The sequence below is a fragment of the Solanum lycopersicum genome, chromosome 1, assembly GCF_036512215.1.
Source record: "Solanum lycopersicum chromosome 1, SLM_r2.1".
NCBI lineage: Eukaryota > Viridiplantae > Streptophyta > Magnoliopsida > Solanales > Solanaceae > Solanum > Solanum lycopersicum.
In genome coordinates this window covers 67,997,414-68,015,390 of record NC_090800.1, presented here as the reverse complement: position 1 = coordinate 68,015,390, position 17,977 = coordinate 67,997,414, and the positions used below count along the sequence as shown (strand labels likewise).

The following is a 17,977-nucleotide window of genomic DNA, read 5'->3' as shown; positions in this document are numbered from 1 at the left end:
CATGCTATAAAAAGTTCCTGCAAAAAAATATTCAAAATGTTAGTCACTATTGTTTACTAAACAAATTTTTTTTTGGAAGGTGTGAAAATACATGATCTGCTTTTTTCTCATTTAGTAACGAAAAGAAGCTGAAGCTTAATTAATTTTACCTCTTTCATATCCAAACTGTATTTAGATCAATAAATATTTGGGGTCATCTGATGTAAAAGTGATTGGTATATTGATTATGTCACGCATTTGAGTTTTATTCTATATTATTAGAAGATGAAACCTCCAACAAATGTTGCTTCTAGCATATTCAATTGAGAAAGAAACATATTTCAACTAATAATATTTTTAATATCAAAATTACATGAAAATTAAATGAAAAGAAAAAACTATCAATTTAAAAGATTTTGCATAATGCTAAATTCAGTTACCGGAAAAGTTCACAATAGTATAGTTGACATAGCTACGAATAATAATTACGAAGGGATGACTTAATTTTTGTGGGATCTTAGTTTCTGATAAATTCAAGTCGAAGGATGAAAATTGTTCACTTTTAAATACTTGAAGGATGAATTCTGCTAAGAATGATACTTTAAAGGTGTACTTTAAGTTTAGGGGTATAGTTGAAGGATGATTTTGACCAAAAACTAAATTAATTATGTATAAATGACTTAATTATACACCGTTAATAAATAGAACTTAAACTAAATTTAATTTATAGAGCATTACTGATTAACAAAAAGCAAAAGGTTGCTTTTGACTCAAAAAAAAATTACTCTCTCCATTTCAAAAAGATTGACTCTATTTCCTTTTTAGTTTGTTTCGAAAAGAATAATTTTTTTCATTTTTTGGCAACACTTTCACTTTCACTTTCGACGTGATATTTTTAAAATCACAAGATTAAAGACATTTTAATACATTTTACATAACTTTAATTTAGAACCACAAAATTAAAAAATATTATTTTTTAGCTCTATTTTAAGTTAAACTAGGTCATTCTTTTTAAAGACATGGTATATAAAGAATTTGGTTAGTAAGTCATGTTAGAGGTGCTTGCACATGAAGTAAAGCACTTTTTCTCTTTTTGTACATGTTACCTTCTTTTCTCAACTTTAACCCTTTCCATATCATCTCTGATCTCTCCCTCCGAAAGACAAGAATATCAACTACACTCTACATACATCATTTGTTTGCTAAGTGCTGCTTACTAAAACAAATTCGTCTCTTTCTTGAACTGATATGCATACTCAGTTCACAAGTAGTAGACAATAATATCCAAATAAAATGGGCACTGTGAGAAAGCTAGTAGTAGAAGTAACTGAGGCACGGAATCTCCTCCCGAAGGATGGGCATGGCACTTCAAGTCCTTACGTAGTTGTTGATTTCTATGGACAGAGAAGGAAGACAAGGCCAGTCACTCGTGATCTCAGCCCCCAATGGAATGAAGTGTTGGAATTCAATGTCGGAAAACCCTCTGATGTTTTTGGGGACATGCTCGAGCTTGATGTCTATCATGACAAGTCCATTGGACCCACAACCAGGAATAATTTCCTCGGAAGGATCAGGTTGAGTGCCACACAGTTTGTCAAGAAAGGTGAAGAAGCATTGATCTATTACCCTTTGGAGAAGAAATATTGGTTCAGTTGGATTTCTGGTGAAATTGGTTTGAAAATTTATTTTGTCGAACAATTACTTGTTCCGGAAGTCAAACCGGAGCCTAAGCAAGCACCACCAGCTGATCAGCCAACAGAAGCTGCACCGGAAGGTGAGAAGCCGAATTCCATAGAAGAGGAGCCACCTGCACAAGTAGTGGAAAATCCTACTACTGGAGAAGCTGAGCCGCCTGCAAACGAAGCAGAAAATCCTACTAGTGTTTTAATGGATCCACCACAAGCGGATGAAATTACTCAGGTGAAAAGATCTGTATCTTTAGGATCTATACCTGAAGTAAAAGTTAGCAATAATATTAATATTGTCACTGGTCCTAGGCCAATTAGTCGTGCTTCATCAGCCATATTCTCTGATGCTGGATCAGGTCCCATTGAACCGTCCTCATTTGATCTTGTTGAAAAAATGCATTACCTCTTTGTCCGAGTTGTAAAAGCTCGATCACTACCCACAGTTGGCTGCCCCGTTGTGAAAATGGTTGTTTCCGGCAGCCATGTTCTATCAAAGCCAGCCCGGAAAACAGTGTTGTTTGAGTGGGACCAAACTTTTGCTTTCGGTCGAGACGCACCTGATTCTTCCTCACTCTTGGAAGTCTCAGTGTGGGACCCTTCAAGTGCCAAGTCATTTGATCCTACGTCTGACGAGGCAGGACATGTATTTCTAGGTGGAATTTGCTTTGATGTGAGTGAGATTCCACTACGTGACCCACCAGATAGTTCTTTAGCTCCTCAATGGTATAGGCTTGAAGGAGGTGGGGCTCATAGAGGTGATCTAATGCTTGCTACTTGGGTTGGGACTCAAGCTGATGATTCATTCCCTGAAGCCTGGAAAACCGACACTGCCGATAATCCTGCTTCTAAATCTAAGGTATATCAATCTCCTAAATTGTGGTATTTGAGATCATCAGTGATAGAGGCACAAGACATTTCCCACTCAAAGGATTCATCATATCACATCAAAGCTCAATTAGGATTCCAAGTTCAAAAGACCAAATCCATCACCACAACGACTACTGGATCTCAGTCTTGGAATGAAGACTTGGTCTTCGTAGCAGCTGAACCATTTACAGAGAACCACTTGCTATTTTTCCTAATAGAAACGGACAGAACTGCGAAAGAGCAAACCGTCCTTGCAGTTGCTAGCATACCCCTCCCTACAATCGAGCGTCGAGTAGATGACCGTAAGGTGGCGTCTAGATGGTTCACATTTGAAGATCCTAACGAGGAGAAGAGAATTTACAAAGGTAGAGTCCACTTGCGCCTCTGTTTCGATGGTGGATATCATGTGATGGACGAAGCAGCACATGTTTGTAGTGATTACCGTCCAACTGCAAGGCAACTATGGAAAGCACCAATTGGGACTGTCGAATTAGGGATAATTGGATGTAAGAATCTGTTGCCCATGAAAGGCAAAGGGTCTACGGATGCTTATGCAGTTGCCAAATATGGTAACAAGTGGGTACGCACTCGTACCATATCTGATAGTTTAGAACCTAGGTGGAATGAGCAGTACACTTGGAGAGTTTATGATCCATCCACTGTGTTGACTATCGGAGTATTTGATGGCTGCTCGGAAGTAGCATTTGAATCAGATGAGTGCATGAGGCCAGATTTTCGGATTGGTAAGGTGCGTGTCCGTATTTCTACATTGACAACAGGTAAAGTGTACAGGAATACTTTCCCATTACTTTTGTTATCACAAACTGGTTTGAAGAAAATGGGGGAAATTGAATTAGCAGTGAGATTTATACGTGCTACACCAACGCTTGATTTCTTACATGTCTATTCGCAACCATTGCTGCCCATGATGCATCATGTAAAGCCCCTTGGCATGGTTCAACAGGATAGTTTAAGGATTGCAGCTGTCAAAATAGTAGCGAGCCACTTGACAAGATCAGAGCCGCCTCTTAGGCGTGAGGTTGTGACTTACATGCTTGATGCTGATTCACATTCATTCAGCATGAGAAAAGTCCGTGCAAATTGGTTCAGGATCATTAATGTCATAGCTGGGGTGATTGACATTGTCAAATGGGTGGATGACACACGTGGCTGGAAGAATCCGACTGCAACTTTACTTGTCCATGCACTTTTGGTGATGCTCGTGTGGTTTCCTGACCTCATCATACCTACATTTGCCTTCTATGTGTTTGTGATTGGTGCCTGGAATTACAGGTTCAGATCTCGAGATACTTTACCCCACTTTGATCCAAAGATCTCACTGGCAGAGTCACTAGACAGAGATGAGCTTGATGAAGAGTTTGATGCAATGCCTTGCACTAGACCTAACGAATTGGTACGAGCCAGATATGATAAACTGCGCATGCTTGGGGAACGGGTTCAGACAATCTTGGGAGATTTCGCAACACAAGGGGAGAGAGTGCAAGCATTGGTAACTTGGCGTGACCCTCGAGCCACAGGGATATTTATTGGGCTGTGCTTTGTCGTGGCATTCATTTTATACTTGGTACCATCTAAAATGGTGTCTATGGCCTTTGGATTCTACTACCTCCGCCATCCCATATTTAGGGATAGAATGCCTTCCCCTGCTTTGAATTTCTTTAGAAGGTTGCCTTCACTTTCAGACAGAATGCTCTAGTTCTATTTAAGTACTAGTAAATATACTCGCGCTTGTGCTGTGCATTAGCCTATTTTTATGTTATAATAGTTCAGAAGTTTTTTTTTTTCATTTCTATATATGTCATCTCAGAAAGGTCACTATGTATTTCAATATTAATTTCCATAACTGTATTAGTCCATAAGTAACTATTATCATTGAGAAATCTCTTATCTAAGTTGTTTCATCAAATGTGAAAACTCACTTATTCATAGCTAAATAAATATTAGGTGTCATATCTATTGATCCGACATGAAACACACAATCAGAGGTGATCTGAATCAGTCAAGAAAGCTATGGAGTATTTCTTTCATCATATTCCACAAACACCATATATGAAGTAGATATAGCTTCAATCATATCAATAAGATATGGGGTTCCAGCCCCATATTAAATGTCAAAGTCTTAATTTGGTACAACAACATACAAACTAAATCTACCAAAATGAAGATAACAATTTACAACGTCAAATATATGTGGATATATTCTTATTAGTTCAATTACCTTACCAACTTTATATTAATTTTGGGATATATATTTATTAATTCTATAATTAAAAATATGAATTATTTATTTAATTATATACTTTGATATTTAACTGAATTTATAATTTCATTATAAATATTGAATATTAAAATGATTAAAAATATATATCATATACCCATATCAATTATCATAATATCAAAATTATGATATTAAAAAATCAATTGATATGGTAATTCAGTATATCTCATACAATGTTCACCCCTAGTTATTAAATAGATTATTTTCAAAGTTTTAATTTATTTGTCTGAATTTTACATGAAACAAAGTTTATGAAAGTAAAAAAAAGAGGAAGATATTTTTGAACTTTGCAATATTTTGTTCATCTGATTTTAACTTGGTATATTATTTAATATAGTAATTTTTTTGAAGTCTTGTGATGATAAACAAAAAAGATATAGAATGTACTACACTATTGTTTAATCTTGAGATCTTAATAAGACATGGGAAAAGGGAGAGGTGAACCTAGGATTTGAAGATTTTAGGTGCACCAATATAAATATAGCTCAAAAACATTAGCTCTACGCTAAAATTCTTTTATAAAACCTTTGCTCCTATGCGCCTCAATTGCATGAAGTCACGAAATGTACCACGTAAGACAAAAGGTCTATAAAATTACAAAAAAATAAGTTCAAGAGGGCAATAAGATCTTACTTCAGTTAAAGTGTCTCTAAAATTTTGATCATAGTCTAAGGGGTACTTATGCATTTTTCTTTTTTTTCTTTCATTCTTTAGTGTAAAGAAAAAATTTACAAACTTTTTTTTTGCGGTTATGTTGTAATTTAGCTTTTGTATTTATAAAAATAAAATAAAATAAAATAATAGGGCATCAATAGTAAATTTTACAAATAAATTTAACCATTAAAGTGATAAATTTAAATTGTTGTTGAAACAAAAAAAGTAAAAAAATACATGTGAGGAGGATCAAATATATATAGATTATATTGGGAAAAAAAATTAAATTAAATAATTTTTTTACTTTCATTAGAGGAAAAAATTATATGTAACTTATTTGTGCAGTAGTAAGAATATATATGATTCACTTTCATAACAAAGTTATATCAACTTTAAATGACAATCTTTAAGGATATATCGAACTCGTTTCCCTGCTTTAAATATGAAACTCAAAAAACAATAAGAAAAGGTTTAATGTATTTTTGACCTTTTGTATCTTTTCTAGTTCATTAGAAAGAGAAAAAATTAGGAAGATGATTGTGTTGTGCGGACCAAAACGTGGTCGGTGATTCAAAAGAAAGTCATCTTTGTCAAAAGTTAGCCATTCTTATTGACTATTATTCATTATAAATCAAAAAGAATCTTCAGCCTAAGAAAAAATTGTAGTGGTAGTAGAATTTTTATCCTGAAATCAACTGACATGGAAGAAAAAGTAGCGAATTTTTATCCTGAAATCAACTGACATGGAAGAAAAAGTAGCATGAGATGCAAATGCATGGTGACTCTTTCCTTTTATTTTCATTTTCTATCTTCCAAACATGCAAATGTTAGGCGTTTTATAAAGCACACCATTTGAGGTTTGCATGTGTGAGTATTTGTCGTGAGTTTCATATTATATTTAATTTTCTTTATTTAAAGGCTTAAGTTATCTACGGCCTCTTAAAAGTGTCCGCATATTTCACTTGAATATTTTATTTTAGATTTGTTTCAATTGAACACATTTATTAATTTAACAAAATATCTAAGGAACATTCTTTTGACAATAAACAAAAATTAGAAATGGTGTGTAATACACTCACCAACGTGACATAATATCTAATGAAAAATTGACATGTAGCAATTGACCATAATAACAATTAGTAAAATAAATTAGAAAATACCTAAAAGCTATGTTTTCAGGAAAAAGAAGAAAAAGGCTTTCTTTCCCTTTTCTTCTTTGCAGATGCCCAGAACAACGCATCCACCCCGACGTCCATTCTTCTCAATTTTTTTCTGTCAGAACACAAACAATTATTGCCGATCAAAATTACTTGCACTCCGATAATCATCCTCACTCCACCTTTTGAATCTTTAATGATTTCAAAGAAAATAATTTCATATTCGTAATAATTTTATCGAAAAAAATGAAATTTCGCCGAAACTATTTTTAACTCAATATGATTTTTGTTTTTGATGAAATTCTCTTCCATAACTTAAATGAAAATCTTTATCAACAAACTGTTTTAATTTATTGTGTTTTGACTGATTATATAGTTAATTGTTGTTTTTTCGATGACGATAACAACAATGAATTGATGATGACAGAATGATGCTAGAAAGAAAGAATGATGGATTATTTGAGAAAGGGGTGTGGTGATGGTGGGAAAGGAATGTCGGACAAGGGTTCTAGGTAATACTATTGAATTGAAAAGTCACACCGGGAAAGCTGAATTGGGGAAGAACTGCCAACAGTTTTTTCTTTAAAAAAATTATGTTCATGATTTTTCTTCTTGACATGTTCATTTTTTATTGGTCCAAAAAATGATTTTTTTTGGCTTCATGCGTCTCTTAAATATGTATTACACTTACAATGTCATGTCATAAAAAACTATTAAATAGGTACATGTATTAAAGGGTAGAGGTGTTCTATAGGTACAACTCTTAGTTGAAGTGCCTAAGTGAATTATGCAAATAACTTTAAGGGCCGCAGATGACTTAAGTTTTTTCTAAAAGAAATAAAGTTAACATACTCCTTTTCTCCTATTTAATTTTTACGAATGGATAGTAGTATAAAAAACAAATTTTTTCTATATAAAAATGTAAATTTTTTTTACCATAGTAGTCAGCAAGATAATTTAACCTTTAAAAAATTAATATGTCCTACTACAACAATCGGAGAGTACCTAATAGTTATTTAATGAATTATTTATTCTGACTAGAGTAGTCGGAAAAATACTTAAATGATTATAAATAAGTTATATATACCGATTATAGTAGTCAAAATATATATTAATTAAATATTTAATTACTTAAATACTGCGATAACTGTAGTTGGAATTTTTTGAATTAATAAATTATTAATGGTCAGGACTAGTTTTATATTTTTCGAGTACGGTAATCGGCAAAGTAAATATTTTCCGACACTCAATATGCCGACAACCCAAAATAGTCGCCAAGTCATCGGAGAACTCCATTTTCCAGCTATATTCCGACTATTTTTGCAGTCGGCAAACCACGAATTGCTAGTAGTTACAGAAGGATTATCGGGATAAGATCCTCGACATACTAACAAACTGAAAACAAAAGTGGAACCTGCGAAAGCAAGGAGGCTACAGAAACTGCAAGTGGTACAACACTGTTTCTCATTTTGATGTTCGAGCATGATGCATTGTCTACCGTAGAGATATGACACCTGACCTAACTCAACCACAAAAACTAGCTCATGAAGGGAGAATTGTCTATGTCCATATAAAGAGACCATCAGTCCGTTCTCCAACCAATGTGAAACTTTTAGCCACTCAAACATATAACCAAAGAAAGCTATTACAAGAGATTTTGAGTCAAGTTACCAGTTTCAAGGACAAGGGAGATAAGGATGGATGACATCCTTGCTGATGAGTTGAGGACAAGAGATATCTCACTGTCTTGGATGATGTGAGGGACTGTACGGCATGGGATCATGACTGGAGGCTTTGTTATTCGGATGTTGGAAACAGACGCAGAATAGTAGTAACAACTCGACTTGAGAAACGTGGGTGAGCAAGTCAAGTACCATATTGATCCTTATTCTCTTCCATTCTTCACAACACAAGAGAGTTGCAAATTATTGCAGAAAAAAGTGTTTCAAAAGGAAGATATACCCGCCTTAACTACAAGATTTGAGTCAATCAGTTGCAGAAAAATGCAAAGGACCGCCTCTAGTGGTTGGCTTGGTAGATGGAATAATTTAAAATAAATTGAAGCATCTTGGCGGAATGAGGTGAAACAAGCTTTATTTGACTATCGTGATGGAATTCTTTCTTACCTAATTGTTCCAGCCTTGATCATGCACATGCGCCGAAATGCCCCTCATTTTTCTGTATGTTTTAGGTGATTGGTGATGTAGTGTTTCACTGTGATTTTTTGTTGTAAAAATCATGCCTTCGTTATGCAGCTTTATTATCTTACAAACTGTCAAAACATTGCTTCTTGTTTGTTTTTGTAATATACTGGTCGTTTCCCTTCATCTTACACCTTCCTATATAAGGTGAATTGAAAGATGAGCATTCCTGAATGAAAGTTGTTCTGATAGCTTAGTTAAATAATTTAGGAGCAATTCATAACATACGTCTCTCTTCATAAATAAGTATCGAGTACATGTACAAAAACTATCTATATTTGTTCGGACTCTTCAGAAATGTCGCCAAGTTTATTGGGTTTTCCATTAGTGAAGTTTTGGAGGATCCCACATGGGTGCAACAATAACTTCAAAGAGTTTGAGCATCATAAGAAGCTAAATAGATATCACTTGTCGAACCCCTATTCAGCTTTCTAGGGAGGACAATGGCGGTGTCTCTGAATTTATCCAAGTTGACGACATGTATAAATGTCTCTCACCTTTGACAACATCGCCAGAGGTATACGATTCGAGTTCTTTCATGTCTTCCTCTGTCAATTTTACAGATAAGGATCCTACGTTTTCGTTGAAGTTTCCAATCTTCGTAGTGCCTGGTATAGGGCATACATCATCTCCTTGGTGAAGAATCCATGCCAATGCTAATTGTGAAGGAGTGCATCCTTTCCTTGCAGCCATTAGATTGATATTCACAAATACTTGCTTGTTATGCTCAAAATTCTCTGGCTTGAACCTAGGGAAATTCTACAAAGCAAACCAACAAAATAATAAATTAATGTCGCAGTTAAAATACAAAGATACATTCGTGCAACAATTACACTAGCTATATATTTCACGGACCAAAAAGGTTGTGCCAAAATGTTTATCTTGATAGATGGTGCGTTAAATCAGTCAACAGATGCATCGATGAAAGGGTGAGTTGGAAGTTTAGGATATTTTTTCCTGAACCTGGAATAATAACTGCAATTCTAACTATGCCTCAATTACAAATAAGTTGGAATCGACTACATAAAGTTTTCACTTCTCCACTTAAATTCAACTCACTTCATCATCATATCAGATAAAATAAAAGCAAAATATAAGTTAAACATATAAGACGATATTAGAAGTTCTTAAAAGAAAGACTAAATCCTAGTCTCCACAGCAAGATATCACCTATATATGGTTCTTTATCTTCTACTGTGCCATATTTTTTGCTAAGTACGCATTTATCCTTAGCAATTTGTAAGTATTTCAAGATTCTACCTCGCCTCCTTTTCAACACCTCCACTGGCTATAGTTTCACAACTACAAACTGGTGCATCCGTAGGTCGACACAAGACATGTCAAACCATCTCAAGCGCACTTCTCTTGTTTCATTCTCAATGCTACTAGCACTTCTAGCGAATATGGATCATTTTTTATTTTATTTAATATTATATGATCACATATCCATCTTAGCAGCTGGTCAAATTACTGCATGCTTGGTAAAACCAGATCACTCCATGCTTAGTTAGTGTCAGACAGAACCAGTAGAATTTCCAGATTACAAGAAGGGTTACAATAAGGACTTACATATTTCATTAAGCTATTCCTAGAGAAGCTGTCAATAGAAATGTCCTTGAAAATTTTCCTATTATTCTGCATTTTATGTATCCAGAACAGATCATGATCATCAATCACCATAGTCAAAAGGGGTTCTGAGGAAAAGGCATTTATGAGCATGATTTGGCAAAGGCTTTACCTTACAGAGTATTCTGAGAATCTCTGTAAAACATTAATGCACAAAGAGATAACAAGATACTAAATTCAAATGCAACTAAAAACATCAAGTTGGTGCGCGCTGCAAATTCGCAACATACATATCTATAAAATAGAGAACACATAAGCAGTCACAGTTTTGATTTATGTGGTCTAACCTTGCGAAAGTCATCATCAGCCAAGCTTTCGATCAGCTTTGCCCCTGCTGATAAGAATCCTCGTCCGAGAGGACTATAGGGGACAATCCCTATGCCAAGTTCTCCGAAAATGACAAGTATCAGAACAAACACTCATTTGCTAGTAATTTGATGCAAGGGGGTTGACCTAAGATATCTGTCACCTGCAAGTAGGAACTACTTCTTCCTCCAGATCTCTAGTCCACAATGACCATTCCATCTGGACAGCTGTTATTGGATGAACAGCATGGGCCCTTCTGATTGTTGATGCACAAGCCTCTGATAGACCTATATATTTTATTTTACCTCTTCAACGAGTTTCTTCAGTTCTCCCATCTTAAAACAGTATTTATGCAAGCAGTATTAGAACATATATAGCACAATTTTGTAATATAGTAATGATACTACAGATTCCGCAGTTGAATGTGTGTCACATAGACCTTCAGACAAACGCATAAATCATAGAATCTGAATGGCAACACAAAAACCTTATTGCGAGAAACTAGTTTATGAAACGACATCACTTAATAACTAGGTATGACGGAATTCACAAATGCTGGGAGAACCTTTTGTCTCGAGAATTCATTTCCAATTTTAAGTATTTCAGAAATATCTTGTTATGAACATGTTTATCATAAATTGAAGAAGTTTGTAAAATGACACATCAATAAAATCGTAAAATGAAGAGAAGCAAAAATGGAAGAGTAGCATAGACTTAACAAAAATAGACTGATATACCAATCAAACCAAGTACAAGTAGTACTTTTGGATAACAACTTGGAAAAAAATTGACTCTATAGGCTATGATCAATGAAATAGGATTTACCTAATTAGACACGCAAATCATATAATGCAACTACTTCTTAAAACTTAAAGAGTGATGAAGTACACTGCAAAAATAGAAATTTGGAGCAAAGATGTCAAACCGTGACTTCAATTGGCAACTGAGTATCGATGCGATGAACATAATAGAGATCAATGCAGTCGATATCAAGTCTCTTCAAGCTGGCCTCACAACAAGCCCTTACATACGCAGGTTCACCACAAATGCCCCTATTTCCATCTTCAAAACGGATACCAAACTTGGTAGCTATTTGTACTTTCTCTCTTATTCCTTTAATAGCCTACATAAAATCAGGTAGATTAACATGAACATATAACATATCTATAAAACTCAGGTAGAAAACGTAAATCTATAGGATACAGATTCGACTCTCTGGAAGATTTAATCCTGAAATTTCATTTTTTTTTCTCAGTGAACAATTGAAAAACTACAGGATCAGACATGTACAACAAAGTAAAAAGGAAGTACAACTAATTCCTGCAGCACTTTGCAATTACTTGTTTGAAAAAAAAGACATCTTCACCTTGCCGATGAGTATTTCATTAGTAAGAGGGCCATAGACATCAGAAGTATCGAGTAAGGTGACTCCAGTATCAATAGCGTGATGAAGTAGCTTGATCATTTCGGCCTCGGGCTTGGGCGGGCCGTAGTTACCGGACATACTCATACAGCCCAGCCCGATCCTGGAAACTTCTAGACCTTGTGAACCTAGCTTTATCCTCGGAACGTCGAACGGCGTCGTTACTTCCATTTTCTCCGGCGGTCTGAGCTCTTTTACAGCTTGTGGTGTATATATTATAACTGAAAAAAGTTTGATTGGGAAATTAAATGAAATTGCATTACAAGTTCATCAAGTCTTAGGGAAGTTATAAGTTAGGTTCCTGAAGTTCTGTTTGTGTCATTTTTCGACTATAAGTTCTAATATTTTGTTGATTGAGTTCATTATGTGTTTTGTGTTTTCATTAAGTATCTATTCATTTTTACCCTTGTTACGTCTATTCTATGATGAAGTTATAATGTTGGCTCTATGACACTAGACTGATTGTCCATGGATTGGCATACAACCTATATCGACGAATGGAGGTGGGTATTTTATTTAGGTAAAATGCCTTATAAAGAGATATGTGTGAAAATAGGCCTCAACTCAGAATTTGCTCATGAGCTAAGTGGTATATCATAAGCTCGTTAAACTGTGCAACCTATCGATCGATGAAAGTTGTTAATAGTGATTTAGGCGTTTTGTATGCAAGGATTCTCTTGCTCAAAAGATCAAAGATACGTGAGAATAACAATAAATTTTCATCACAAATACAAGAAAAACTTGAATATAAAGGTATGCATTGACAAAAGAACTTCAGATTAAGAATGTCATTTCGATATTGAATTAGTTGTCTTTAGTTCATTTCTTGTGTCTACCCTCCTATTTTTTTATATTTTATTTTTTAAATTAATTCTTGTTATTCTTAGAGCCTGTTTGGCTCAGCTTAAAAGCTGGTTTTTGACTTATTTAGTTGTTTGGCAATACTCAAAACAGCTTATTTTAAGTTAAAAAAAACTTATTTTAAGCCAAAAGTTAAAAGTTGGGGTAGAGGTGTTTTTTTTTTAGCTTATAAGCTGTTTTAAGTTGACCACATTTTTATTTTTATCTTTTTTTGTGTTTAATATTTTTGTACAATCTCCAAATTACTCATATAACCCTAACATTTCTTTCTTCCATTTTTCCCTTTTCACGTTTGACATAACAACTTCAGCACTTTTATCCAAATACATAACTGCTTATTTTAAAAATAAGTTTCAGCATTTTTAAAAGTACTTTTTTAAAGCTACTTTTATTAAATCCGTCCAAACGGGCCCTTAGTCATCCTTAGAATTATATCACACTGGACATGTATATGATATATGATACATTGACTATGATACATACTTCATCATGAAGTTGTTTAGATGCTTTTAATTTAATATTCTACTTATGTCAGAAGAGTGAGAATATTAACATGTGTGCTTTATGTCATAAATTTATTTAATTGAGGACAGTTTTGTCATCGCAACTAATCGTTCTATTCTCAATATTATTCCACGTGACTTTGGTTGTCATTGCAGTGTTACAGATGGCTTTCATGTCAAATTCCTCATTCCTATATTATGTCCAAAATCTACACTTTTTACCTTTTCTCTTATAATGTATAAATGATGAAATATTATTCCTAAACGAAATAATATGATGTGATGAAGACGATGAATTAGTACGATTAAAAGAAGAATTTTGGAAATTTCTAATTAATTGGAAGTGCTTGGAATTTTGATTAGGGAATGATGTGAACGTTTCAAAATTTTCAAATGGTGCTTCTTAACCATCTGTGTTGTTATTATTATTAATTGAACCTTGCATTTTCCATGGCTAAATAGCTTAACAAATTTAAAAATTTTCAGGTATTTTCAATTCCATTAATTGTTTTCTTTTTAGATAGTCGACTACGAATAAGTCACTTGTGAGCAGTAGTCATTGTTATGAAGTCGTGGGGTTATTGTTTTTATATTGCCTTTTAATTAATGAGTATTCTTTAATTATTTCATATTTCAATGCTAATTTAAATTAGGATGAAGTTTAAAAAGGAAGACTTTTATTTGAACTTATGATTTAAAATAAGTAATACATCTTTTTGTCTTATAAATTATGGAAAATGGCCTAAAATACATTTAAAGTATAGGAAATGGTATAAAATTATCTTCTTGTCACGATCCAAAAATGGGCGTGATGGCACTCGTCTTATCCCACCAAGACAAGTCAGCCTAAAACCCATATCTAACAAAGTGCGGAAGTAAATGACAATCCAACAACAATTCCTATTATGAAACCAAGTTATATTAATCCAATCCTCAAAATCAGGTTGTCACGTGCACAAGCCTCTAATGTAAATATTAGAATTGAAATAAAATAGAAGTATAAAATGAAGTTGTCTTTCAAGTAAAAATGTTAGTGAAAAAACTTACAAGATAATAAAATTGCAAGATTACAATTGAAAATAAAATGAAGAAAGTAATCTCTTCAGGCTGAGGCGCGGATATCTCGCTCTCTTTAAGGAGATTCAAGCCCACTACAGCAAATGTTTTCACCGGTCCAGTAGTAGTACTCTTTGACTTGTCCCCTCCAGGATACAACAGCCTTTACAAAGTATAACTCAACAACTCTGGACAAGAGTTGAGTCCAAAGCTCCACAAAAAAAAAAAGAACACCTTCCTTCAACTAATAAGAACTCTCTTTAGACTAACTCTTTCACTCTTTGTTTTATCTTATGAATTGTGTGTGTCTAAAACCAAATGAAGACTACCACTATTTATACTACAAGAAGTCTTCCTAGCAATGAATAGGAAGATAATGGAGGTTGTAAATAGTGAATATAATGGCCTTAGGAGTTACATAGGTTACATAAGTTACAATGGGAGTTACATATGTTACATAAGTTACAAAGAGAGTAATGGAGGAATTAAGAATGAAATACATTGATGGATAACCAATGGTAATGGATGATGTAGAAGTCATCCATTCTTATAACTCCAAAATAAAGCAATTTAATATGTTAATATTAATATTAAAATGCTAATAACCTAACAATCCCCCACTCATTTTAATATTTAGATAAGAGAGTATATCAGCTGAAGGAAGACCACTATGCATAATGAAGGTGTGCTCTGCATTGAAACTCCACTTAGTGAAACAGTAACTTTTACTCCAGAGTCGTAGTGGTCTCAGACTTGAACTATGACTGCTTAAGGGAAATAAAATATCACTGCTCACACATAATAATCAAGGTGTTTACATGAGCTTTAACAGCCAACACGTTATGGCCATGTGCTATCCCGGTTTCATGAGTGCATTTGAGAATAAGCCCCAGTCTCATAGGAAGCGACCTACTTCCACACATCACATAGGTGAAATCTGTCGAGAGTGCTCCTGTAAGATTAACACTCCACCCATACAGGCTACAGATATTCATTAAGAGTTTTATCAACTCAACCTTCACAAACTACAGGAAATAATGCACTCACATCATAGGGAGGGAAAAAAATAGTGCATTTTTCACAACAAGTCATCATATGATTAGTTTTTCCCTTTGAACCTGGTTATAGGATCTCTAGTCCCCAGGTTGGGTTTCCTCATATATGACTCAAGAATTTGTAGGCCTCAATCCCATCCCCCTCGATGTGCTCCAAACCTTTTCTCTTGTTAAGGCCTTTGTAAGAGGATCTGCAAGATTATCACAAGATTTGACATAATCAACATTAATGGTACCATTTGTCAAATACGATCTTACATTACTGTGTTTCCTCCTTATAGGTCTGGATTTACCGTTATAATAACGGTTTTGAACTCTACCAATTGCAGCGGTGCTATCACAATGAATTAAAATAGGAGGAATTGGTTTTTCAAAATAAGGAATTTGAAACAATAAATCTCTTAACCAATTCGCTTCCTCACTAGCTGAAGCTAAAGCAATTAGTTCAGCCTTTATGGTAGAGTTAGCAATTATAGTTTGCTTTTTGATCTCCAACAAACAGCACCACCACCTAAAGTAAAAACATAACCAGTTGTAGAATAGGAATCACCTGACAAAGTGTTTCAATCCGCATCACAAAAGCCTTCAAGTACAGCAGGATATTTTTTATAGAACAAACCACAATTTTTCGTTTCAATTAAATATCTCATAACTCTTGTTATAGCATGCCAATGTTCATTACCTGGCTTGCTTGTAAACCTGCCAAGTACTCCTACTGCATATGCAATATCAGGCCTAGTGCAATCAGTCACATATCTCAAACTTCCGATTATACTAGCATATTCCTTTTGATTTATTATATCACTTTCACTTTCACTTTCAACAGGAAATAAGTGAACACTTGAATCAAAAGGAGTGGCAACATGCTTGCAATCATGAAAGTTATATTTTTTCAAAATTTTCTCAACATAATGTGACTGGTCAAGGAAAATCCCCTCACATGTTCTTGTTATTTTTATTCCAAGAATAAAATTTGCCTCACCAAGATCTTTCATATCAAAATGGCTTCTAAGAATATTTTTAGCTTCATCAATAACATTCATGTTAGAGCCAAAGATCAACAAGTCATCAACATAAAGGCAAATGATCACATGTGAATTATTCCAAGACTTATGATATATGCACTTATCACACTCATTTGTCTTAAAACCATTTTCAATCATGCAGGAATCAAACTTTTCATGCCATTGCTTTGGTGCCTGTTTTAAGCCATATAGGGATTTAGTAAGTTTACATACTTTGCTTTCTTGGCCTGCTTCAACAAAACACTCGGGTTGGTCCATATAAATTTCTTCATTTAGGTCTCCATTAAGCAGTTTTTACATCCATTTGATGAATTTGCAAATCAAAAATTGCAACCATAGCAACTAAAAGTCTAATGGATGTAATTCTCGTTACCGGAGAAAAAGTATCAAAAAATTCTAGGCCTTCTAGTTGTTTAAAACCTTTTGCAACTAGCCTAGCCTTGTATTTGTCAATAGAACCATCCGGTTCCAACTTTTTCCTTAAGACCCATTTGCAACCAATTGTTTTACAACCCGGTGGTAAATCAACTAACTTCCAAGTTTAATTAGAAATTAGAGATTCCATTTCATCATTTACAGCCTCTTTCCAAAAAATAGAATCATGTGAAGATAATGCTTCTTTCAAAGTTAGAGGGTCTTTTTCAACATTAAACACATAAAAATCAGGACCAAAATCTTTTTCTACTCTAGCTCTTTTACTTCTTCTTAACTCAAAATCAACAACATCTTTATTTTTTAAAGTAGAAGTAGAAGAACTAGGTAGTGACAAAATATTTTGTTCAATCCTTTGACCCCCACTATTTTTAGTATCAAAAGGAAATTTATTTTCATGAAAAATAGCATCACCAGATTCTACTACAATATTATCTTCAAGATTAAAAAATCTATAGGCTGTACTATTTGAAGCATAACCCAGAAAAGCACAAGTAGTAACTTTCTTACCCAACTTTGTAATCTTGGGATCCATTAGCCTCACAAAGGCTAGACAACCCCAAACTCTTAGATATCCCAAAATTGGCTTGTAACCTTTCCACAATTCAAAAGGTGTCAATTTAGACTTTTTATGAGGCACACGATTCAACACATAACAAGCAGTTAAGATAGCTTCACCCCAAAAATTTAAAGGTGCATGTGACTCAATTAGCATGGCATTAGTCTATTCAACTAAAGTTCTATGTTTCCTTTCTGCTACTCCATTAGACGAAGGAGAGTAAGGAGGAGTAGTTTCATGAATTATTCCCAATGATCGAACAAAAGAATTAAACTCATTTGATTCA

At 34.2% G+C, this 17,977-nt stretch overlaps 1 protein-coding gene and 1 pseudogene across 2 annotated transcripts; one reads left to right on the top strand and one right to left on the bottom strand.

Moving 5' to 3' along the window:
* The first annotated feature begins 1,039 nt into the window (after window positions 1–1,039).
* Window positions 1,040–4,461, top strand: LOC101268027 (multiple C2 domain and transmembrane region protein 16). The gene has a single exon (XM_004229235.5). It carries the CDS (start codon window positions 1,273–1,275, stop codon window positions 4,249–4,251), a length of 2,979 nt encoding a protein of 992 aa, XP_004229283.1. The 5' UTR covers window positions 1,040–1,272; the 3' UTR covers window positions 4,252–4,461.
* A 4,600-nt stretch (window positions 4,462–9,061) lies between these two features.
* Window positions 9,062–12,406, bottom strand: LOC101268313 (probable aldo-keto reductase 2; annotated as a pseudogene). Its single transcript, XR_011221431.1, has 5 exons — window positions 12,144–12,406; window positions 11,703–11,900; window positions 10,942–11,112; window positions 10,759–10,862; window positions 9,062–9,604 (listed from the first exon to the last, which is right to left on the bottom strand). The product of XR_011221431.1 is annotated as a probable aldo-keto reductase 2 (transcript).
* Window positions 12,407–17,977: the final 5,571 nt, after the last annotated feature.

Excerpts from the sequence above, each read along its gene's own strand:
- LOC101268027 (XM_004229235.5), top strand. The coding sequence starts at position 1,273 with ATGGGCACTGTGAGAAAGCTAGTAGTAGAAGTAACTGAGGCACGGAAT.